The sequence below is a fragment of the Mustelus asterias genome, chromosome 21 (genome assembly GCF_964213995.1).
Source record: "Mustelus asterias chromosome 21, sMusAst1.hap1.1, whole genome shotgun sequence".
NCBI classification, from domain to species: Eukaryota; Metazoa; Chordata; class Chondrichthyes; order Carcharhiniformes; family Triakidae; genus Mustelus; species Mustelus asterias.
Window position 1 is genome coordinate 69,728,977 of NC_135821.1, and position 24,231 is coordinate 69,753,207.

Consider the following 24,231-nt stretch of genomic DNA (forward strand, 5'->3'; position numbering starts at 1 on the left):
AAATTGTTTCCTCCCCCCCCCACCCCTAACCTCCGTTCTCAATCCTCCCACCGATGGGAACAATCTCTCCTTATTGACCCTGTTCAAACCCCTCACGATTTTGAATATCTCTATCTAATCTCCTCTCAACCTTTCCTTCTCCAAAGAGAATGGTCCCAACCTCTCTAATCCATCCGGACAACTGAAATTCCTCATGCCTGGAACCATTCCCGGGAATCTTTTCTGCATGGGGAGTGACGGCCTAGTGGCATTGTGGCTAGGCTATTAATCCAGAAAATCAGCTAATGTTCTGGGGAATCAGGTTCGAATCCAGCCACGGCAGCTGGTGAAATTTGAGTTCAATAAAAAAATATCTGGAATTATGATTCTACTAATGGCCATGAAACCATTGTCGATTGTCGGAAAAACCCATCTGGTTCACTAATGTCCTCTAGGGAAGGAATTCTGCCGTCCTTACCTGGTCTGGCCTACATGTGACTCCAGAGCCACAGCAATGTGGTTGACTCTCAACTGCCCCTCTGAAATGGCTTGGCCAAGGGCAACTAAGGATGGGCAATAAATGCTGGCCAGCCAGCGATGCCCATGTCCCACAAATGAATTTTAAAAAATCCCTCCAACGCATCTGTTTGAAAGTGTGGCCCAGAACTGGACACAGTTGTGTCTGAACCAGTGATTTATGAAGGTTTATCATATCTTTCTTTCTTTTGTACGACATGGCCCTATCGATAAAGCCTAGGAACCTATGTAGTTTGTTAACCACTTTCTCAATCTGTCCCGCCTCCTTCAATTATTTGTACATATATTTTTCTCCGTTCATTGCTGGGAGATGGACATCGCTGGCTGGGCCAGCATTTGTTGCTCATTCCTAACTTATCATGAACTGAGTGACTTGCCAAGCCGTTTCAGAGGGCATTAAAGAGCCAGCAACATTGTTCTGGGTCTGGAGTCACATGTAGGCCAGACCACGTAAGGACAGCAGATTTCCTTCCCTAAAGGGAAGTGAATCAGATGGGTTTTTACAACAATCGGCAATGTTTCATGGTCACCATTAGACTTCTGATTCCAAATTTTTAATTTATATTTGGTGGGATTCGAACCCAGGTCCCCAGAGCGTTACTACCCTGGTCTCTGGATTGCTAGCCCAGTGGCAATACCATTACGCCGCTGCCTCCCCTCTTAGACTCTCATTTCTCGCTGCTCCTGCATCCTCTTTAGAATTGTATCTATTTTTTCCTACCCAAGAATCACTTCACATTCCTCAGTATTAAGTTTCACCTATCCGCCTGTTCCACTAGCCTGTCTGTGTCCTCTTGAAGTCTACCGTATCTCCTCACAGTCCACAGTACTTGCAGGTTTTCAGGGCGGCACGGTGGCACATTGGTTAGTATGGCTGCCTCACAGTGCCCAGGGATCCGGGTTCAATTCTGGCCTTTTTTCTTTTAATAAATGATTACTAATAGGTCAGAAAATGAAAAAACAAATAGCCACAATTTGACTTGCATTCATGCCCTATGAAAATGTGTTTGCAGTTAGACCATAAGACATAGGAGCGGAAGTAAGGCCATTCGGCCCATCGAGTCCACTCCACCATTCAATCATGGTTGATTTCAACTCCATTTACCCGCTCTCTCCCCATAGCCCTTAATTCCTCGAGAAATCAAGAATTTATCAATTTCTGTCTTGAAGACGCTCAACGTCTCGGCCTCCACAGCCCTCTGTGGCAATGAATTCCACAGACCCACCACTCTCTGGCTGAAGAAATTTCTCCTCATCTCTGTTCTAAAGTGACTCCCTTTTATTCTAAGGCTGTGCCCCCGCGTCCTAGTCTCCCCTGTTAATGGAAACAACTTCCCTACGTCCATCCTATCTAAGCCGTTCATTATCTTGTAAGTTTCTATCAGATCTCCCCTCAACCTCCTAAACTCCAATGAATATAATCCCACGATCCTCAGACGTTCATCGTATGTCAGGCCTACCATTCCTGGGATCATCCGTGTGAATCTCCGCTGGACCCGCTCCAGTGCCAGTATGTCCTTCCTGAGGTGTGGGGCCCAAAATTGCTCACAGTACTCCAAATGGGGCCTAACCAGTGCTTTATAAAGCCTCAGAAGTACATCCCTGCTTTTGTATTCCAAGCCTCTTGAGATAAATGACAACATTACATTTGCTTTCCTAATTACGGACTCAACCTGCAAGTTTACCTTTAGAGAATCCTGGACTAGGACTCCCAAGTCCTAGTCCAGGATTACAATTCCAAAATTTAAATAGCCATTATCAGCCAGTGAGGAGGGTGGCACAGTAGTTAGCATTGCTGCCCTCACTGCACCAGCGACCCGGATTTAATTCTGGCCTCGGGTGACTGTCTGTGTGGAGTTTGCACATTCTCCATATGTCTCCATGGGTTTCCTCCCGGGTGTTCCGGGTTTCCTTCCACAGCCGAAAGATGTGCAGGTTAAATGGATTGGCCATGCTAAATTGCCCCTTAGTGTGTAGGTGGATTAGCTGTGATGGATGCGCTGGGTTGTGGTCATGAGTTATGGGAATGGGCCTGGGTGGGTTGCTCTTTGGAGGGTCAGTGCAGACCCGATGGGCTGAATGGCCGCCTTCTGCACTGTAGGGATTCTATGATTCTTTCCCTGAAAGTTTTGTGCGATTCACAAATTTTGAAGTTGTGCCCCGTGCACCCTAGGTCTGGGCCATTAATGTACATCAAGAAAGTCTGTGGTCTTAACACTTAACCCCTGGGGACCACACTGCATAATGTCCGCCAGTCTGAAGAACAGACGTGATCTTTTGATGGTACAGAACTTGAGTATTGCTGCAAAAAGATATACACTGTTGAAGCTTTTAGTCTTGTACGGTTCAGGACAAATCACAAGTGTATCAAATTGTAAAGGAAACAGTAATTTATGCTGTGTGAGGACTGAGTGCTGATTGGTTGGCGAGTGGACTCTGATTGGTGGAGGTGTTACCATGGAGAATGCACCAGTTAACTGACAGTTGACAGGTTGACATCTGATTGGTTGAGCCACGGCCATGGGGAATGAAGGAGGGAATGGCGGGGTGTCACCTATTTTGTTTAGTTAAAAAAGGCACAGCGTGTGTGCACATTCCCTCTGTCTGCAAAGGACAGCACCGTGTGTGAATATGTGTGGCTTCTAGCGTGTGTAAGTGAGCCTGATTGGTAATCTTGCATCAGTTGTCAGCGTAATTCTTAGAGCTCGGATGGCTGGGTGGCACAGTGGTTAGCACTGCTGCCTCACAGCGCCGGGGACCCAGGTTCAATTCCCGGCTTGGGTCACTGTGTGGAGTTTGCACATTCTCCCCGTGGGTTTCCTCCGGGTGCTCCGGTTTCCTCACACAATCCAAAGATGTGTGGGTTAGGTTGATTGGCCATGCTAAATTGCCCCTTAGTGTCAGGGGAATTAGCAGAGTAAATACGTGGGTTCTGGGGATAGGGCCTGGGTGGGATTGTGGCTGGTGCAGACTCGATGGGCTAAATGGCCTCTTTTTGCACTGTAGGGATTCTATGATATGACCAATTTCAGCATCAAGCCTGAATGGTGAGCAAACAGCTCGGACCCTATTTACAAGCTTGCTGATGAGGCCAATCTTATAGTGTGTGGAACTGTCGGAATCCCAGTGTATTTGGGGGCTTTATGTCAGTCGGGCAGCATGGTCGGTACAGGCTTGGAGGGCCGAAGAGCCTCTTCCTGTGCTGTAATTTTCTTTGTTCTTTGTATATATTGACAGGTGAAAGTAGATTTGCAGTAGATGATGATAGTGAACGCACTGGCAGATTTCTCAACCAGCACGGTGAGGAAAGGGAGCTGATTTGATATGGGGGGCGGGGGGGGGGGTGGATTTGAGACCAGGGAGAGATCAGCCATGATCTGATTGAATGATGGAGCAGGCTCGAAGGGCTGAATTTGCCTATTTCTGCTCCTAATTCCAATGTTCCTATGTGAAGATATCCTTCAACACGCTCAAATTTACTCAGAAGTGGTTGTAGTAACTCACCAACCAGTCCGCTGAGCCATGTTGTGCAGAACCAGTCATAGATAAGATAGGAAATTAGCTTCCACATGCCTTATCAGCTACCTTGTAAATAGGCCCCTACTCAATTTATTCACCATGCTGAAGTCGGGTGCATCAAAGACTAATCTGATCAGATCACTGCTTGCAACGCAACACTCAGGGGTAACCTCAGGCTCCCACTTGCATGTCTGATCAGTGCCCACTCTACCTCACATTACCCTGGAAGGCACGGTGTCTCAAAAGGTTGGGCAACAAGTGAATGATCTCTCTCACGCTGCTACTATGCAGTATAAACACAAGTGGGATTCACACTACCAGGGTGCTGCTGTGAGGTCGAAAATACATTCTGCCTATCACACACATAAGTCATTGAATCCAACTCATGGTCCCACTAGAGAATCACACAAGACCCACGCTGACAAGAAAAGGCATTACACCTGATCTCGGACTTGATCATGCGCTTGATCTTAGCGACAAAGCAAGCTTGGTGGTGACCAACCTGCTTATAGGCCATTTAAGATCACTTTAGGCCACATTGCTCTGAGGCTGTAGCCACACACAGGCCAGACTGGGTGAGAAATTAACACGGTAGCACAGTGGTTAGCACTGCTGCTTCACAGCTCCAGGGACCTGGGTTCGATTCCCAGCTCGGGTCACTGTCTGTGTGGAGTTTGCACGTTCTCCTAGTGTCTGCGTGGGTTTCCTCCGGGTGCTCCGGTTTCCTCCCACCGTCCAAAGATGCGTGGGTTAGGTTAATTGGCCATGCTAAAATTGCCCTTAGTGTCCTGAGATGCGTAGGTTAGAGGGATTAGTGGGTAAATATGTAGGGATATGGGGGTAGGGCCTGGGTGGGATTGTGGTCAGTGCAGACTCGATGGGCCGAATGGCCTCTTTCTGTGCTGTAGGGTTTCTATGAGTTCTTTCTATGATTTCTAGAACAGATTTCTTTCAATAATGGGCATTTTGAACCAGATGGATGTTTTTGCAACATTTTGGTGGACACTATTCCTAAGACTAGCTTTTTGTTCCAGATTTATTTAATTAACTGAATTTGAATTCCTTAGCTGTCCTGGTAGGATTTGAACTCATGTACCTTGATCATTAGCCCAGGCCCTTGGCCTACTAGCTGAGTAATGTAACCACTATGCTATCATTCCCACGTTGTGGTCTCTGTTTACCATTCTGACACAGTCTGAATTCAAACTGACCTATCAAGCAGCCGTATGGAGATGGTTTCCATTTCCCCATCGGAAAACGAGAAAAAGAACATTAGCAACAGGAATTTGATTGGGTCTCATTTATTCACCTTCCAATGACCACATTCTGAATGTCCATCAATCGTTAAAAGCCTGTTTTGATATTTCTCTTCTTTTGGCTTTTGGACAGTGGCTAGTCAGAATTCTGCTACTCAACACTGGGCGGGTTAGCACTGCTGCCTCACAGCCCCAGGGACCCGGGTTCAATTCCTGGCTAGGGTCACTGTCTGTGCGGAGTCTGCTGGTTAGGTGCATTGGCCATGCTAAATTCTTCCTCAGTGTACCCGAACAGGCGACTGGGGGATTTTCACAGTAACTTCATTGCAGTGTTAATGCAAGCCTACTTGTGACACTAATAAATAAACTTAGAAACTCCTCTAGACACAACCTTAGCATCTTTTCTTGTCACGTTAGAATCTCCTTTGGCTCTTTACCATCCATTGTTTTTAGTCGCCATTTAGTCGCTCCTGCCTTTCACAGACCACAACCCACCTCAACCACAAACCTATTACATTACCAACATTTCTCAAGTCCTGACGATAGATCATTGATCTGAAACGTTAACTCGGTTTGTCTCTCCACAGATGCTGCCAGACCAGCTGAGTATTTCCAGAACTTTCTGTCTTTGTATCTAATTTCCAGCGTCTGCGTTATCTTGGCTTTTACATCGCTGTGGGAGTACCTACACCAACGGGTTGCAGTAGTTCAGCACCAGCTTCTAGAGGGCAATTTGAGATGGGCAATAAATGCTGGTGTTGGCACAGTGGCACAGTGGTTAACATTGCTGCCTCACAGCGCCAGGGACCCGGGCTCAATTCCCATCTTGGGTCACTATCTGTTCAGAGTCTGCACATTCTCCCCAAGTCTGCATGGGTTTCCTCTGGGTGCTCCGGTTTCCTCCCACGGTCCAAAAGACGTGCCGGTTAGATGGATTGGCCATGCTAAATTCTCCCTCAGCGTACCCCAAACAGGTGCCGGAGTGTGGCGACTGGGGGATTTTCACAGTAACTTTATTGCAATGTTAATGTAAGCCTACTTGTGACACGAATAAATAAACTTGAACTTAACCTGCAATGAAGAGAGAGTTTCCTTCAGGAGGATATTGCTGTCATTTGGGAGAATGCGTTGGGGGTCTCCAGGAATGTGTAAATATTCATGGGGGTGGGAGGGGATTAATCATGAGCTGCCAGTGGCTTCGAAATGCCAAGTTCTGGTGACACCCAAAGAGTGACATTGGCAGTAAAAAGTTTAAAGATTATTTTATTAGTGTCACAAGTAGGCTTACATTAACACTGCAATGAAGTTACTGTGAAAATCCCCTAGTCGCCACACTGCGGCACCTGTCTGGGAGGGAGAATTTAGCATGGACAATGCACCCAACCAGCACATCTTTCAGACAGTGGGAGGAAACCAGAGCACCCGGAGGAAAGCCACGCAGACACGGGGAGAATGTGCAGACTCTGCACAGACAGTGACCCAAGCCGGGAATTGAACCCGGGTCCCTGGCGCTGCGAAGCAACAGTGCTAACCACTGTGCCACCGTGTGTCGGCATCTAAGTTAGCAGCCGGCTGACTTGATATCCCAATAGTCACACAACCAAACAGCACAAATGAATCTTCCCTTTGAAGATTTACAGTAATAATCATTAATCATCATTGCTGACACTCTACCTTAACCCTCGCTGGCAGAGTGGAGAAGCAGAGATTGACGTTTCTGAAGCGATTTATGGAAATGTCTGTCGGGAGGAAAAAGCCAATTAGTGAAAGGAAAGAAAAAAGCAAATCAGGAATTTTAATTATTCTGGCAGTGCCAAAACCAACATTCATCATGGTCTAAATAACACTGGACGAAAAACAAATCCTTCGTCAACACTCTCTCACGGTGTTTATCGTAGGACAACTCGCTTGTCCAGGAATCGCTTTCCTCAGCTTTATTATATTTATTTATTCTCTAATCTCGGGATACGGCAGGGCTGGTGAGGCCACAATCATTCCCACCCCTCATTACCCAGGAAGGGGGGCAGTGAATCTTCTCCTCAAAACACAGCAGTTCCTGAGGTGAGAATGCTGCCACAATGTTCTTGGCGAGAACTTTCCAAGATGATGATGAAGGAATGGGGATCTATCTCCAGGTCAAGATGATGTGTGACTTGGTGGGGGACTTTTGATTTGATTTATTATTGTCACATGTATCGGGATACAGTGAAAAGTATTGTTTCTTGCGTACTATATCGAAAAGGCAAACCGTACATAGAGAAGGAAGGGAAAGAGTGTAGAATATAGTGCAACAGTCATAGCTAGAGTGTAGAGAAAGGTCAACTTAATGCAAGGTAAGTCCATTCAAAAGCCTGATGGCAGCAGGGAAGAACCTGTTCTTGAGTCGGTTGGTACGTGACCTCAGACTTTTGTATCTTTTTTCCGACGGAAGAAGGTGGAGGAAAGTATGTCCGGCGTGCGTGGGGTCCTTGATTATGCTGGCTGCTTTTCAGAGGCAGCGGGAAGTGTAGACAGAGTCAATGGATGGGAGGCCGGTTTGCGTGATGGATTGGGCTTCATTCACGATCCTTTGTAGTTTCTTGCGGTCTTGGGCAGAGCAGGAGCCATACCAAGCTGTGATACAACCAGAAAGAATGCTTTCTATGGTGCATCTGTAAAAGTTGGTGAGAGTCGTAGCGGGCATGCCAAATTTCTTTAGTCTTCTGAGAAAGAAGTTCTGGCCTTGATAGCAATCCCATGGTATTGCTGTGCATCCTTCATGATGCTACAGGATGTGTTGGAGCAAAGAAGGTATTTGTTGAAGTAACCCTAGTGATTTGCTATGCTATATCCTGTGGATCATACACACTGCAATCACTGTCTGCCGGTCATTGGGGGGTGGATACGGACCTGGCGACATGGGGCTCAATCAAGCAAACTATCCACCATCTACAAGGCATAAGTCAGAGATGTGATGGAATACTCTCTCCACTTGCCTGGATGAGTGTGTCTCCAACCACACTTAAATAGGTTGCCACCAAGTTAGCTTGTTGGGTAGCTGCATTGGCATTGCTAAATTCTCCCTCAGTGTACCCGAACAAGCGCTGGAGTGTTGGCACCAGGGGATTTTCACAGTAACTTCATTGCAGTGTTAATGTAAGCCTACTTGTCACACTAATAAATAAATAAACCACCTAGGTCAAAGCAACCCACTTGATTGGCACCCCATCCGTGACCGATGCATAGGGGCTGCTGTCCAGAAGGACATGGGCAGAAGATGCTTGGGGAAAACCACCAGCTGTAAGTTCGCCTCCAAGCCGCACAAACATCCTGACTTGGAAATATATCACTGTTCCCTCGCTGTTGCTGAGTCAAAATTCTGGAACTCCTCCCACCAGCATCACCGGGACTGCAGCGGGACAGGAAGGCGGCTCACCACCACCTTCTCAAGCACAGTTAAGGATGGGCAACAAATGCTGGCCCAGCCAGCGACGCCCACATCCCCCGAAGGAATAAAAATAAACTTCTGTTCTGGATGATAAGTTCCTTAAGGATTATATTCAGAAATACCCAGTACAGATATAGAATTGATAAAGACATGAGATGAAATTGGTGATTGGAAACTGCCACACCTCACTCTTAGAGAGAGTTCCTGGGAGTCCCTCATCAATCCTGACATAAAATGTGGGACCTGCAGTACACATTATGGACAAACTCCACAATTTGCCTCGTGCTCTTTGGGCCATATGCGGCACCAAGACCAACAAGGTCTTCCTTGTCAAAAGACCAACAAGGATTCCTTGTCAGTTGCTTGCACAGCTCTTCACAGCATCCGTTACGCAAATAATCCCAAAGAACCATCACTGTCCTAGAACTCTTCAGCAACAAGTTTTGAAGCAGTGTGGGGGCAAACCAGCAAGGGGTAAAAAACAGAAAATGCTGGAAATACGCGGTGAGTCAGGCAGTAGACTGTGTGGAGTCAAATATAGTTCAGTGACCCTTTGCCAGCCCTGAGGAAAGCTAGAAATGCTTTTGAGACGGCGAGAGGAGGGGATGGTGGAGGGAGGAGGAGAAGGGGCTGCTGGGGGAAGAAAAACAAAAGGGAGGATCTGTGGTAGGGTGGAGGGCAGGAGAGATTCCAAGACAAAAGCTTTCAAGGTGCAAAATCCAGGGGACTTGGTAATGGATATAGTGAAGAACCAAAGGGTATGTCCAGATTAGGTGTGAATGACTGCAGCTGTCCAAATGTAAAATGAAGGAATGAAAAATAGAGGTGAGAAAACAACCAAACTAGCAAAAAAATGAAACAAAACGGCGACAAAAGTTGTGATGTAAAATTGTTGAACTGACGTGGACTCCAGCTGGCTGTAGAGTGCCTGCAGCACGGTGGCACAGTGGTTAGCACTGCTGCCTCACAGCGCCAGGGATACAGGTTCAATTCTGGCCTCGGGTCACTGCCTGTGTGGAGTTTGCACATCCTCCAAGTGTCTGCGTGGGTTTCCGCCGGGTGTTCCGGTTTCCTCCCACACTCAAAAGATGTGTGTGTTAGAACAAAGAACAATACAGCACAGGAACAGGCCCTTCGGCCCTCCCAAGCCTGCACCGCTCATGTTAGGTTGATTGGCCATGCCCCTTAGTGTCAGGGAGACTAGTAGGGTAAATAAATGGGGTTACAGGGATAGGGCCCGGGTGGGTTTGTTGTCAGTGCAGGCTCAATGGGCCGAATGGCCTCCTTCTGCACATTAGGAATTCTATGATTCTAACCCATTTTCCAGTTCGGCACTTTCTAGCCTTCGGGTTTCAACATTGAGTTTAACAGTTTCAGACCATGAACTGTCTCCCTCATTTTGACTGTGTTGTTTGCCAGGTGCCAGTCTGAATCTTGATTTCCATGTATTTACTTTCGGACAGAGCTGTTCATTATTCTGCCTTTTACTCAGACTAAGGACCAATACTTTGTCTCTTCACTGCAGCCATGATCACTTCCTTTGCCTATTATCTATCCTGCTAGTTCCAACCTCAAAAAACTCCAATAAATTTGTTAAACAGGGTTTCACTTTATAAAACCATGTTGACTTGTTCTAATCATACTATGCTTTTCTAAGTGCAGTGTTAATGTTTTCTTAGTAATATGTTCCAGAATTTTCCCAATGACTGATGTTAGGCTAACTGGCCTGGCCAGAAGCTGTTTTCTCTCTCGCTCTTTACTTGAAAAATGGAGTAACACTTGGCAACTTCCAATCCAATGGGACCATTCCCAAATCCCAGGAATTATGGAAAATCACAGCCAGTGCATTCACTATCTCCACAGCTATCTCCTTCAGAACCCTCGGGTGTAGGCCACCAGATCCCAGGGTTTTGTCACATTTTGGCCCCTTGAGTTTCTCCAATACTTTTTCTCTGTTAATATTAATTTCCCTAATTTCTTCACTCTATTTAGCCTCTTGTTTACCATCTATTTCATAGAATCCCTACAGTGCAGAAGGAGACCATTCGGCCCATTGAGGCTGCACCAACTCTGACAGAACATCCCACCCCGGCCCTATCCCTATAGCCCCACATATTTACCCCATTAATCCCCCTAACCTACACGTCTTGTGACAATAAGGGACAATTTACCAATGCCAATCCACCTAACCTGCACATCTTTGGAGTGTGAGAGGAAACCAGAGCACTCGGAGGAAACCCACGCAGACATGGGGAGAACGTGCAAACTCCACTTAGTATTTCTGGAATGAAACTTGTGTCTTCTACTGTGAAGATAGACACAAAAATATTTGTTCAATGCCTCTGCCATTTCCTCATTCCCCATGACAATTTCTCCTGTCTCTGGTTCTAACGGACCCATGTTAACTTTAGCTACTTTCCTTTTTATAAACTAATAAAATCTTTGACAATCTGATTTTTTTTATTACTGGCTAACTTACTCTTATATTCTACTTTGTTTTTCTTTTTTAGTTTTTGGTTGCCTTTTGCTGGTTTCTAAAAGAAAACTCTCAATCCTCAGATTTGTTATGTTTTTTACAATATTATAAGCCTCTTCTTTTGATCTAATAATATCTCTAAGTTCCTGGGTGAGACACTAATTGGTCTTTCTTGCTGAGTTTTTATTTTTTCATGGAATGTATTTTTGATGGACATTTTGAATTATTTCATTACATGTTTCCCGCTGTTTATTTATGGCCATACCTTTTGGTCTATTTACCCAATTAACCTTAGCCCGCTCTCCTTTCATACCCATGTATTTGGCTCTGCTTAAGTTTAAGATTCTTGTTTGTGATTAGAGTATGGCACTTTCAGATTTAACCCGGAATATTATGATCACTATTTCCCAGTGAATCTTTTACTTTGATGTGACTAATTAACCCTGCTTCATTACACAATACTCGATCTAAGATAGCTTCATTCCTCGTTGGTTCCAAAACATATTTTATCACAGAAACATTCCACAAACTCATCTTTTCGACTGCTCTTGCTAATTTGGTTGTTCCAGTTTATATGATTCATGCTGCAATAGCATCAGCACTCCAGGAAGAGTGAACTATTCCATTCGGAAGGGCTACACTCAATATGTTGCCAACACATGTTGGGGTGGCACAGTGGTTAGCGCTGATGCCTCGAAGCGCCAGGGATCCGGGTTCGATTCCCGGCTTCGGTCACTGTGCGGAGTCTGCACATTCTCCCCATGTCCACGTGGGTTTCCTCCGGGTGCTCCGGTTTCCTCCCACAGTCTGAAAGATGTGCTGGTTGTATTGGCCGTGCTAAATTCTCCCTCAATGTACCCGAACAGGCGCCGGAGTGTGGCGACTAAGGGATTTTCACAGTAACTTCATTGCAGTGTTAATGTAAGCCTAATTGCGACACTAATAAATGAACTTAAACATTTATTACATTGACCGGACCTTTCCAGCCGTTCATAGAAATCATAGAAATAGAAATCATAGAAACCCTACAGTGCAGAAGGAGGCCATTCGGCCCATCGAGTCTGCACCGACCACAATCCCACCCAGGCCCTACCCCCACATATTTACCCGCTAATCCCTCTAACCTACGCATCTCAGAACTCTAAGGGGCAATTTTTAACCTGGCCAATCAACCTAACCTGCATATCTTTGGACTGTGGGAGGAAACCGGAGCACCCGGAGGATGGGATCGCCGATGGGATCTTCCTGTCCCGCTTGGCAGCGCACACCTACCACGGGTTTCACAGCAGGGAGGGGTTCATTCAATGGGAAACCCTGTTGACAACAGCGAGACCAAAAAATCCCACCGGCAGCCAATGGTGGGCTGCCATGGCCATGGCGAAACACGCGGGAGGGGGTTGTGCTGAAAATACCGCCCATTGACTTTGTTAAAAGCTCCAATAATTTATTGTTTCATGCTCTGCCCAACAGCGTAACCACAGTCAGGGGGGCCTATAAAATACCCCCACCAGTGTTTGCTGACTCTTGTTATTTCTAAATTCCACCCATACTGATTCAAAACTTCATGAACTTCTGAGGCCAGATCCTTCTCTCGAAAGTCCTTCCAGTCTTTCCTATCCGCACAACCACTGCTCTTTTTTGACTTGCTGTTGGTCTGAAATATTGTGTACCTTGCATTTCCCCACCATGTAACCATCTTTCTGTAATAGGCGATTAGATCCAAATCATTCACCTTTATCTGTACCACTAATTTAATATCTTGTTGCAGACGCTTCATGCGTTCAGATAAAGAATCTTTAATTTACTTTCTTCTATTCCCTGCAATGATGTTATTCATTAATGTATTTGGTAAACTCTCTACCCTTCCTATGCCCCCCTGCTTGTCTTTACCCACATCACTACATTGTTCTGATGCCTCAACTTTTCTCTCTGGAATCCTAAATTTTGGATTCTAAATCTCCCTTCCTCCTTCCACCTGAACTCTCCACCTGCACCCCCCTCTCCCCCCCCCCCCCCCCCAGTGCTGCTTCACAGCGCCAGGGACCCAGGTTTGATTCCTGGCTTTGGTCACTGTCTGTGTGGAGTTGCACATTCTCCCCGTGTCTGCGTGGGTTTCCCCCGGGTGCTCCGGTTTCCTCTCTTAGTCTGAAACACGTGCTGGTTAGGGTGCATCGGCCATGCTAAAATTCTCCCTCGGTGTACCCGAACAGGCGCAGGAGTGTGGTGACTAGGGGATTTTTACAGTAACTTATTACAAGTGTTAATATAAGCCTACTTGTGACACTAACAAATATGCTTTAAAACTTTAGCTCTTCCTCAACCTCTACCCCCCCCCCCCCCACTTATTCACGTCCCCCTCCCCCCTCACCTCCACACATCCCAGTTAGTTTAAAACCCCGCCCACAGTCCTCGTTATTGGCCAGGGCACTAATCCCAGCCTGGTTCAAGTGTAGCTCCTCCCAATGATCTAGTTCACATTTCCCTTCAGTCCTGGTGCCAGTGCCCCATGAATTGAAACCCTTTCTTCCCACAACACCATTAGTCCTCAGTGCCCGCATTTTACAGAGTGCAAAACTGTCCCAATTAAAACAATTGCCGCCAGCCCACTTTGAAAGCAAATCTTCGGCAGCTGTCAAAATCATAGAATCCTACAGTGCAGAAGGAGGCCATTTGGCCCATCGAGTCTGCACCGACCACAATCCCACCCAGACCCTATCCCCAACGTCATGCATTTACCCTCACCAGTCCCCTTGAAACTAAGGGGCAATTTAACATGGCCAATCCACCTAACCCGCACATCTTTGGACGGTGGGAGGAAACCGGAGCACCCGGAAGAAACCCACGCAGACACGGGGAGAACATGCAGACTCCACGCAGACGGTGACCCAAGCCGGGAATCGAACCCGGGTCCCTGGCGTTGTGAGGCGGCAGTGCTAACCACTGTGCCACCGTGCCGCTCAAAATGTTTGCTCTGTACCACGAGAGCCAATTTTCTTTGAATTTCCAGAAAAGCTTTAGCCTGATTAAAATAATGGCTCTGTTCAAAAAGGCAGCCTATTACAGAAGAAGATATATTTTGGGTCTGATCTCTCTCTCAGCTCCTAAACATTGGCTCAGTTTAAAAGGAGCCCTTGGCGGTCAGTCCTCTGCGTTCACAGGCACAGGCCCCTGATCCTCCCGGGGGACTGTTGAAGCTGCCTTCTCCAATCTATCTTTGCTCAGCCTATTTGCCCTGGGTCAAGTTAATCATGCAGGGGTCACACCACCGAGTTAAGCTGATGGACACAGAAAAATCATTGAGGCCCAGTAACTTCAGCTCAGAACCAAAGGCCCGAAACTGCTTAGAGAACACGGTTTAGAAAATAATATGCAGTGCAATTCATTACAAAAAAGGAACGCATCTGATTTGATTTGATTTATTTTTGTCACATGTATTAACATACAGTGAAAAGTATTGTTTCTTGCATGCTAAGAACATGCTGTTCATAGAGAAGGAAACGAGAGTGCAGAATGTAGTGTTACAGTCATAGCTAGAGTGTAGAGAAAGATCAACTTAATATAAGGTCGGTCCATTCAAAAGTCTGACAGCAGCAGGGTAGGAGCTGTTCTTGAGTCGTTTGGTACGTGACCTCAGACTTTTGTATCTTTTTCCCGACGGAAGAAGGTGGAAGAGAGAATGTCCGGGGTGCGTGGGGTCCTTAATTATGCTGGCTGCTTTTCCGAGGCAGCAGGAAGTGTAGACAGGGTCAACGGATGGGAGGCTGGTTTGCGTGATGGATTGGGGTACATTCACGACCTTTTGTAGTTCCTTGCAGTCTTGGGCAGAGCAGGTGCCATACCAAGCTGTGATACACCCAGAAAGAATGCTTTCTATGGTGCATCTGTAAAGGTTGGTGAGAGTCGTAGCGGACATGTGTGTGTGCGATAACTTGGGTAATGCTGCTCAGGGGCATCAGTACCCCTTTCCCTATCTTGAACAAAGACTCCCTCCTCCATGGATGTACAACAGCAGCAACTCGCTAAGGCTTCTTTGAAATGCATCTTCCAAACCCATGACCTTTACCACTTAGAAGGACAAGGGCGGCAGACACGTGGGGACACCATGTTCCCTCCAAGCCACTCATCATCCAGTCTTGGAAATTCAGCAGTTGCTTCACTGTCACTGGGTCAAAATCCTGGGAACTCTATCCCTAACAGCACTGCTCTGTATGGCTGACCCTGCTGTATGTAGAGGTTGGGGTTTCACACTTCTGGGGTCATTGGTCTTCCAGAAGGTTGATTGCTTACTCAAAATACCAATAACTAGCAACTCTGCAGATCGCAATCACATTGTATTCCTTCTTTGGCGGCATGTTGGTTAGCACTGCTGCCTCACAGCGCCAAGGACCGGGGTTCGATTCCCAGCTTGGGTCACTGTCTGTGCAGAGTTTGCACATTCTCCTCGTGTCTGTGTGGGTTTCCTCCGGGTGCTCCGGTTTCCTCCCACATTCTGAAAGACGTGCTGGTTAGGGTGCAGTGGCCATGCTAAATTCTCCCTCCGTGTACCTGAGCAGGCGCCAGAGTGTGGCGACTGGGGGATTTTCACAGTAACTTCATTGCATTGTTAATGTAAGCCTACTTGTGACACTAATAAATAAACTTTAAAAAACTTCCAGTAAAGTTCAGGAAGAGGAGCCTTAGTGATTTCCTCAAGGTTAGTGAGGTCAGCTGTATACTCCCTTTCGAATGCTCCATCTTTAACCAATTAAAACAAGTGCTCAAAATCTTAAGAATAAATTAAAAACTAGGCCAATGATTGGTGTTATATTCTGTCTCGTAAAATACACTGTAGTTTGCAGAATTACAGGGTAGTACATCATGGGACCAGCAACTGCAACACTATATTCTGCACCCTCTCCTTTCCTTCTCCCCTATGTCCATCGCGCAAATCACCCTCCCATCTATTGATACTTATCTACACTTCCCGCTGCCTCGGCAAAGCAGCCAGCATAATCAAAGACCCCACGCACCCCGGACATTCTCTCTTCCACCTTCTTCCGTTGGGCAATAGATACAAAAGTCTGAGGTCACGTACCGACCGACTCAAGAACAGGTTCTTCCCTGCAGCCATCAGACTTTTGAATGGACTTGCCTTAAGTTGATCTTTCTCCACACCCCGGCTATGACTGTAACACTACATTCTGCACTCATTTCCTTCTCTATGAACGGTATGTTTTGTCTGTATAGCGCGCAAGAAACAATACTTTTCACTGTATCCCAATATATGTGACAATAATAAATCAAATCAATATATCAAGGAAACTCTCTCTCCAGAAGGTAAAGGCAAAATACTGCAGATGCTGGAATCTAAAACAAAAACAGAAAATGCTGGAAAATCTCAGCAGGTCTGGCAGCATCTGTGGAGAGAGAACCGAGCCAGCGTTTCGAGTCTGGGTGACTCGAATCTCCCTCCATGGATGTTGTCAGACCTGCTGAGATTTTCCAGCATTTTCTCTTCTTGTTTAAAACTCTTTCTCCCTTTTGGTGCTTCACTCCTGATTGGTCAGTGTTTGCTTAATTAACTCGTTTCCACAATGCTTAACCAATCAGAATTGGTCTTGGAAATGTGCCAATGCTGGAATCCTCATAGCAACATGAAGAAAGAGGCTTGCATTTGTATAGCGCCTTTCACAACCTCATGCTGCCCCAAAGCTCGTTAGATATGCTTGATGCGCAGTCACTCTTGTAAAGTAGGAAATGCAGCAGTCAATTTACACACAGCAAGATCCCACAAGCAACAGCGCGATAATCATAGAATCCCTACAGTACCGAAGAAGGCCATTCGGCCCATCAGGTCTGCACTGACCACAATCCCATCCAGACCCTATCCCCGTAACCCTACATATTTACCCTGCTAATCCCCCTGACACTAAGGGGCAATTTGGCATGGCTAACCCACCTAACTCGCACACCTTTGGAGTGTGGGAAGAAACCGGAGCACCCGGAGGAAACTCACGCAGACACGGGGAGAACATGCAAACTCCACACAGACAGTGACTCGAGATCGGAATCGAACCCAGGTCCCTGCCACTGTGAGGCTAGCCACTGTGCCACCCGTGCTGCCCTGCAGAAAATGACCTTCAGAAGAATCTATTTTTGTGGTACTGATTTAAAGATGAGCAATTGACCAGGCCAAGAGCATTAACTCCCCTGCTCTTTTTCAAAATGGTGCCGTGGAAGCTGTCATGTCTGCTTGAGAGGGCAGGCAGGGCCTCAGTTTAACGTCTCCTCCGGAAAGACGGTATCTCCTTCGGTGCAGCACTCCCTCAAAACCGCACTGAACACAAACTAAAGGCTCTGGGGTGGGATTTGAACCCGCAACCTCCTGACTGAGAAGCACGAGTGCTGCCCCCTGAGTCATGGCAGATGCTCCAGGTTCAGAGGTGAAAAATAACAACTTGGGCGAGATACCAGAGAGGCATTGACAGCCATGGAATTGTACCTCTTGCTGGATCAGTGCCTATAGAAGATGTAATAAAGAGAAATCTTTAAAAATAATTCTCAGTAGGACGAATTCTTGGAAGTCAATTAACGTGTCTCGGCAGCAGTGCATTCCATCCCTCTTCACTTGGCTCTCCCTCACATAGGTGAAGACAAAATATGTAACAGGATACTACAGAATACATCAAATATTCCACACAGCCTAACCATTACATAAACCAGCACCTCATGGTTAGCTGCCAGTTTGGTCTTGGGGAATATTTTCTCTATTTCACGGTTTCCGCTCTGCTTCCTCCTCTATCGACCACCACCACCCCCCACCCCACGCACTCTATTTTGTACATAGCAAGGGTAGCGAGAGTACAACAATATTCCCAGCGACTTACGGTCTTCAGACCACATGCAAGGACGAAACATAATGGGAGCACATTTGAAAACAAAACTAAAAAAGAGAGAACACTCTCTGCTTGTGCCCCAAAAACTATCCACAAACCTAAATGGGCAGCACGGTGGTTAGCACTGCTGTCTCACAGCCCCAGGGACCCGGGTTCGATTCCCGGCTTAGGTCACTGTCTGGGCGGAGTCTGCATGTTCTCCCCGTGTCTGCGTGGGTTTCCTCCAGGTGCTCCGGTTTCCTCACACTGTCTGAAAAACAAGCGGTGCATTGGCCATGCCAAATTCTCCCTCAGTGTACGTGAACAGGCGCTGGAGTGTGGTGACTCGAGGATTTTCACAGTAACTTCATTGCAGCGTTAATGTAAGCCTATTTGTGACACTAATAAATAAACATTACGTTACTGTACTTTTAACTGTAGTTTGTTAAAAGGCATCTAGAGCTGCCAGTAACCCCTCCACAAAGTTATTAAATGAATCTAACCCTTTCTCATCTTGTCACATCCCCAGGGGGCAGAGGAATGGTGCCAAATGTCCACAAGTTACTTTAGGTTAAAGTTAAATTATTGCCTGTGGCAATGGGTAACAGGGGCATCAGTACCCCTTTCCCTACCTTGAACAAAGACTCCCTCCTCCATGGATGCACAGCAGCAGCAACTCGCTAAGGCTTCTTTGAAATGCATCTTCCAAACCCATGACCTTTACCACTTAGAAGGACAAGGGCGGCAGACACGTGGGGACGCCATGTTCCCTCCAAGCCACTCATCATCTAGTCTTGGAAATTCGGCAGTTGCTTCACTGTCACTGGGTCAAAATCCTGGGAACTCTATCCCTAACAGCACTGTGGGTGTGCCTGCATCATGTGGACTGCAGCGGTTCAAGCAGGCAGCTCACCATCACCTTTTCAAGGGCAATTAGGAATGGGCAACAAATGCTACCCGCATCCCTTGAGTGAGTAAGAAGATCTGGGTGTGTATAGACATGACCCATTCTTACATCTGGCTCCTGACATTTCTTGAAAGCCCATACTTACTGAAAGACAACCCAAGCCCTGGAACCATGAGTCCTCCTCGCTCCCCTATTGAGCAGTAAATGCACCGTGAGCCACCTGGAAACCCATCCCAAACGTGAGCCAGCCGCCAGCACTAGAAATGCGCAGGATACTCCCTCCCCAACTTATTGATTTGATTTATTATTGTCACGTATTAACATACAGTGAAAAGTATTGTTTCTTGCGCGCTACACAGGCAAAGCATAGCCTTCATAGAGAAGGAAAGGAGAGAGTGCAGAATGTAGTGTTACAGTCATAGCTAGGGTGTAGAGAAAGATCAACTTAACGTGAGATAAGTCCATTCAAAGGTCTGATGGCAGCAGGGAAGAAGCTGTTTTTGAGTTGGTTGGTACGTGACCTCAGACTTTTGTATCTTTTTCCTGACGGAAGAAGGTGGAAGAGAGAATGTCCAGAGTGCATGATTATGCTGGCTGCTTTTCCGAGGCAGCGGGAAATGTAGGCGGTGTCAATAGATGGGAGGCTGGTTTGTGTGATGGCTGGGCTAATCTCACAACCCTTTGTCGTTTCTTGCGCTTTTGGGCACAGCAGGATCCATACCAAGCTGTGATACAACCAGAAAGGATACTTTCAATGGTGCATCTGAGAGTCGTAGAGGACATGATGAATTTCTTTAGCCTCCTGAGAAAGTAGAGGCGTTGGTGGGCTTTCTTAACTATCATGTCGCATGAAGGGACCAGGACAGGTTGTTGGAGATCTGGACACCTAGAAATTTGAAGCTCTCAACCATTTTCGTTTCAACCCCGTTGATGTAGACAGAGACATGTCCTCCACTACAGTTCCTAAAGTCAATGACCATCTCCTTCCTTTTGTTGACATTAAGGGAGAGATTATTGTCATTGCACCATTTCACCAGATTCTCTATCTCTTTCCTGTACTCCGTCTTGTCATTGTTTGAGATTGTTTGAGAACAGGATGTAAAGGAAGCCCAGCCATTCTAATGGGCCTGACCTCTCAATGAAGAATTCAGGTAGAGATCTAGACTCTCCCGTCCACCAACCACCCAATAGCGAAAGCTGAAACCCTCGCCAAGAACCCAGAACGGAAACACAAAAGCTGAGGACAAAATATCTAACAGCAAACTGGAGACTGGATTGCAATGCATAAACCTGTGCCAATAGCCCTGCTTTGGAACCTTGCTTCATCTGAGGGCGCCATTCAGTCTCAACAACACCCCCCCCCCCCCCAACCCCCACATTCTATGGACGGCACGGTGGCACAGTGGTTAGCCCTGCTGCCTCACAGCTCTAGGTACCAGGGTTCGATTCCCGGCTTGGGTCATTATCTGTGTGGAGTTTGCATGTTCTCTCTGTGTGGGTTTCCTCCGGGTGTTCTGGTTTCCTCCCACATTCTGAAAGACGTGCTGGTTAGATGCATTGACCCGAACAGGTGCCAGGGGAACCAGGGGAATTTCACAATAACTCCATTGCAATGTTAATATAAGCCTTTCTTGTGACTAATAAATAAACTTTACTTTATTTTACTATCTACAATGACTGGGATATCAACTGGTATCTTGCTAAAAATTTCAAAACCAGGGAATGGAGAATGTTAACTTTGAAGATTAGAATTTTAATGAAATACAGGTTGAATCCTGTATTGTTGCTAACACAATGCCAAGTTGGAAAGGAGATCTGTACCTATGGTGTGTACGAAGATCTTTTTACATTCCACAGTGTGACATATTTACTGTTAAGAATGTTGTGCATTCATATTTCTATACTGGTGCATTCAAGAGTATTTAAGTTTGGCATTTCAATAAGCTCTGCTAAACAATTCAACTTTCTGGAATCTTCTGCCATTCAATATATTTAAAAGCAAAGACAAAAGCAGTGGTTTCGGATCATATGGCGACACACGGCTCGGTGAGCGGCTAAGCCTGCTCACATATTTCTTGCTAACTCCCTCTCTCTTTGTCCAGACAGGGCAGGAAGGCTCAGACACACACTCGGCACTCAACTCCAGCTTGCTGTCAAAGCGGAAAGAAATAGCAAAGCAGATCCTGTCAGATATCGCCACTGAGCGGGTGCCAAGGGGCGACGCTGTGGGCAAGAGGCAATCGGTGAAACTTGAACTGCGGAGGAATCCTACAGGCAGCCCCACCCATCAGACTGGCACCAGGACTGAGGACAAGACCCCTATAGTATGTACACTGACGTGGATGGTGAATTGTTTGGAGCGTTAGGAGGAGTTGCAGACAGTCAACTGGCTGTCAGAATAAAGATCTTTGATTTCCGTTCAAAATACAGAGAGAGACTTTGAGACAACGCCCTGACAATTTAACATAAGATATGAGGCAGGAGACGTTCTGATTCACTTTAGAGAATCCTCTTCAGTTGGCACTTTAACCTTTCAGTCCAGCAATCCCCATATTACATAGAAACATAAAACACCTACAGTGCAGAAGGAGGCCATTCAGCCCATCGAGCCTGCACCGACAATATAGAAACATATAAACTAGAAGCAGGAGGAGGCCATTCAGCCCTTCAAGCCTGCTCCACCATTCATTATGATCATGGCTGATCATCAAATTCAATATCCTGGTCCCCCCTTCCCCCCATATCCCTTGATCCTTTTAGTCCCAAGAGCTAGATCTAATTTATTTTTGAAATCAGACAACGTTTTGGCCTCAACTATGTTCTGTGGCAGTGAATTCCACACATTCACCACCCTCTGGGTAAAGAAATTTCTCCTCTGTTCAGTGATCCTCAAACTATGACCCCCTAGTTCTGGACTCCCAAATCATTGGGAACATTCTTTCTGAATCTACCCCGTCTAACCCTGTTAGAATTGTATAAGTTTCTATGAGATCCCCTCTCAATCACTGATTATCCACAGCCCTCTGGGGGAATTAGGAACTTAGATAAGTGGAAAATTATCTAGCAGAGGGAAGCCATTCGGCCCTTTGACCCTGTTCCACCATTGATTATGATCATGGCTGATCATCCAACTCAATAGCCTGAACCCGTCTTCCTCACATATCTTTGATCCCCTTTGCCCCAAGTGCCATATCTAACCGCTTCTTGATATTTGGCACGAATAGGCTCCACCAAGTTATGCTTCCACTTATTTCTTAGATATTAGACACACTTGTGGGAGCTTGCTGTGCACATTTTGGACGCCATGTTTCCTGCACAAAAGCCACCATGACTTCAAAAAAGTTTATTTATTAGTGTCATAATAGGCTTACACTGCAATGAAGTTAGTGTGAAAATCCCCTAGTTGCCACACTCCGGCACCTGTTCGGGTACACTGAGGGAGAATTTAGCATGGCCAATGCACCTAACCAGTACGTCTTTCAGACTGTGGGAGGAAACTGGAGCACCCGGAGGAAACCCACACAGGGAGAATGTGCAGACTCCACACAAACAGAGACCCAAGTCGGGAATCGAACCCGGGTCCCTGGCACTGCGAGGCAGTATTGCTAACCACTGTGCCACTGTGCCACCTGAAAAGTTGGCTGTAAAGTGCTTTGAGATGCCCTTTATCACAGATGGACAACATGTAATTGCTGTGCTGGTCCACCTATTCCTCCAACGAGGCAGTTTTTTAAAATATACTTTTCCAATTCAATCAAATCAAATCCAATTCAGAGTCTCAACAAGTTGAGACATTTCAGATCCAGGCTGACAAGACAGGGCGAGCGACCAAACCACCCTGTCCTGGGCCCGATCTACATGAGCCAAGCTGATTGGAGAAGGGGAAGGTTCCTCCTCCAAGACTTGAGCTCATTTGCATCTTAACCAAAAGGCCGAGATGCCGCTTTAAAAAATTGCTTCATATGAAGCTTCAGTGTAACCTAATGACCCCAACCAAGTGCGGCCGACCATGGGCTGCCGACCATACTACACTTGATCTTAGCCAAAAGGCCGAGCTATTCCTCCAGCGAGGCAGTTTGCACTGGGGAAGGCACCAGGTGATTGTGTAAAGAACAAAGAAAGCAACTGCTGTGGTTCCCCAGGAGCTCCAGAAGCACTTTACAGTGAAGTACTCTTTGAGCCACACTTGCAGGAAATGATGTGGCCAAATTGTCCACCAGCACTCCCACAAGCAGCAGCAAAATGGAAGACCAGATCATTGGTATTGGGTATTGGTTCAGGAATAAACATTACCCAGGGCACAGGGGAGAAGGCCCTTTTGCTCTTCTTCCAATCATACTTCAGGATAAGCCCACCCCCCCACCAAGAGGGTCTCAGAGCCTCAGCTTAATGTCTCAGCTGAAAGTCAGCACCTCTGAATAGGCCACACTCTCTCAGCACTGTCATCACCAGGAACACACCCAAGACTGCCTCGTCTTTCTTTGAAATCCAGATCAAAGACAAGGATCATTCATTCCATTCAGGTCTTGTGGCGCAGTGGGTTAGTGTCCCTGCCTCTGAGCCAGAAGCTTCGGGTTCGAGTCCCACCCCAGGACTTGATGGCCAAGGGATATACATTCATAACACAGCCAATGAGTTGAATGTCAACCTGCAAATTCTTCCAACGGCTGGAGGTAAGAGTGAGAGAGACTCCTGGTCAGCCATGCTTGATGTGGAGTGGTTGCCCTCAAGCTGGCGACAGACTAGCGACTAGTTCCAGGAATAACTAGCTATGGAAGCAGACAAAAGTTTGCCTTGGTGCACCATGAAGGGTGGGAATTAGAGTTCATTCTAATTGACTACGTCTCCTTTATCTACATGGTTCATTGTGGAGTGGACCATATTTCCAAAGATGTGAGGGTTAGGTGGATTGGCCATGCTAACTTGACCCTAATGTCAGGGGGATTAGCAGGGTAAATATGTGGGGTTGCGGGGATAGGGCCTGGGTGGGATTGTGGTCGGTGCAGACTCGATAGGCCGAATGGCCTCCTTCTGCACTGTAGGGATTCTATGATTCTATTTTATGATATTTCACCACAGCCAGATGATGAACCTTCCGGAAGCCAGCAATGAAATGCTGAATTCCCCTTGTTGTCTGCCAAACAGGCCCAGGGAATTGAGAAGCAGTTTATGATTATGGGTCCTGGGACCACAACAGCTGAAAACTGGGGCACGGCCGGAATGGGCTGAATGCTTAGATAGCAGCAATGAATTAATAGTGATGCAGAACCTAACAA

General features: G+C 46.6%; 1 protein-coding gene across 7 annotated transcripts in view; it reads left to right on the forward strand.

The window, feature by feature from the left end:
* Positions 1 to 24,231, forward strand: part of luzp1 (leucine zipper protein 1) — a 176,723-nt gene that overhangs the window by 141,929 nt on the left and 10,563 nt on the right. For all 7 annotated transcript variants that reach the window (XR_013500460.1, XM_078238171.1, XM_078238166.1 and 4 more), the window contains one exon: positions 21,058 to 21,279. Coding sequence is in view for 6 of the 7 variants with exons in the window: in XM_078238171.1 (XP_078094297.1) it covers positions 21,058 to 21,279 (222 nt within the window). In the remaining variant the exon portion in view is untranslated. The remainder of the gene's footprint in view (positions 1 to 21,057; positions 21,280 to 24,231) is intronic.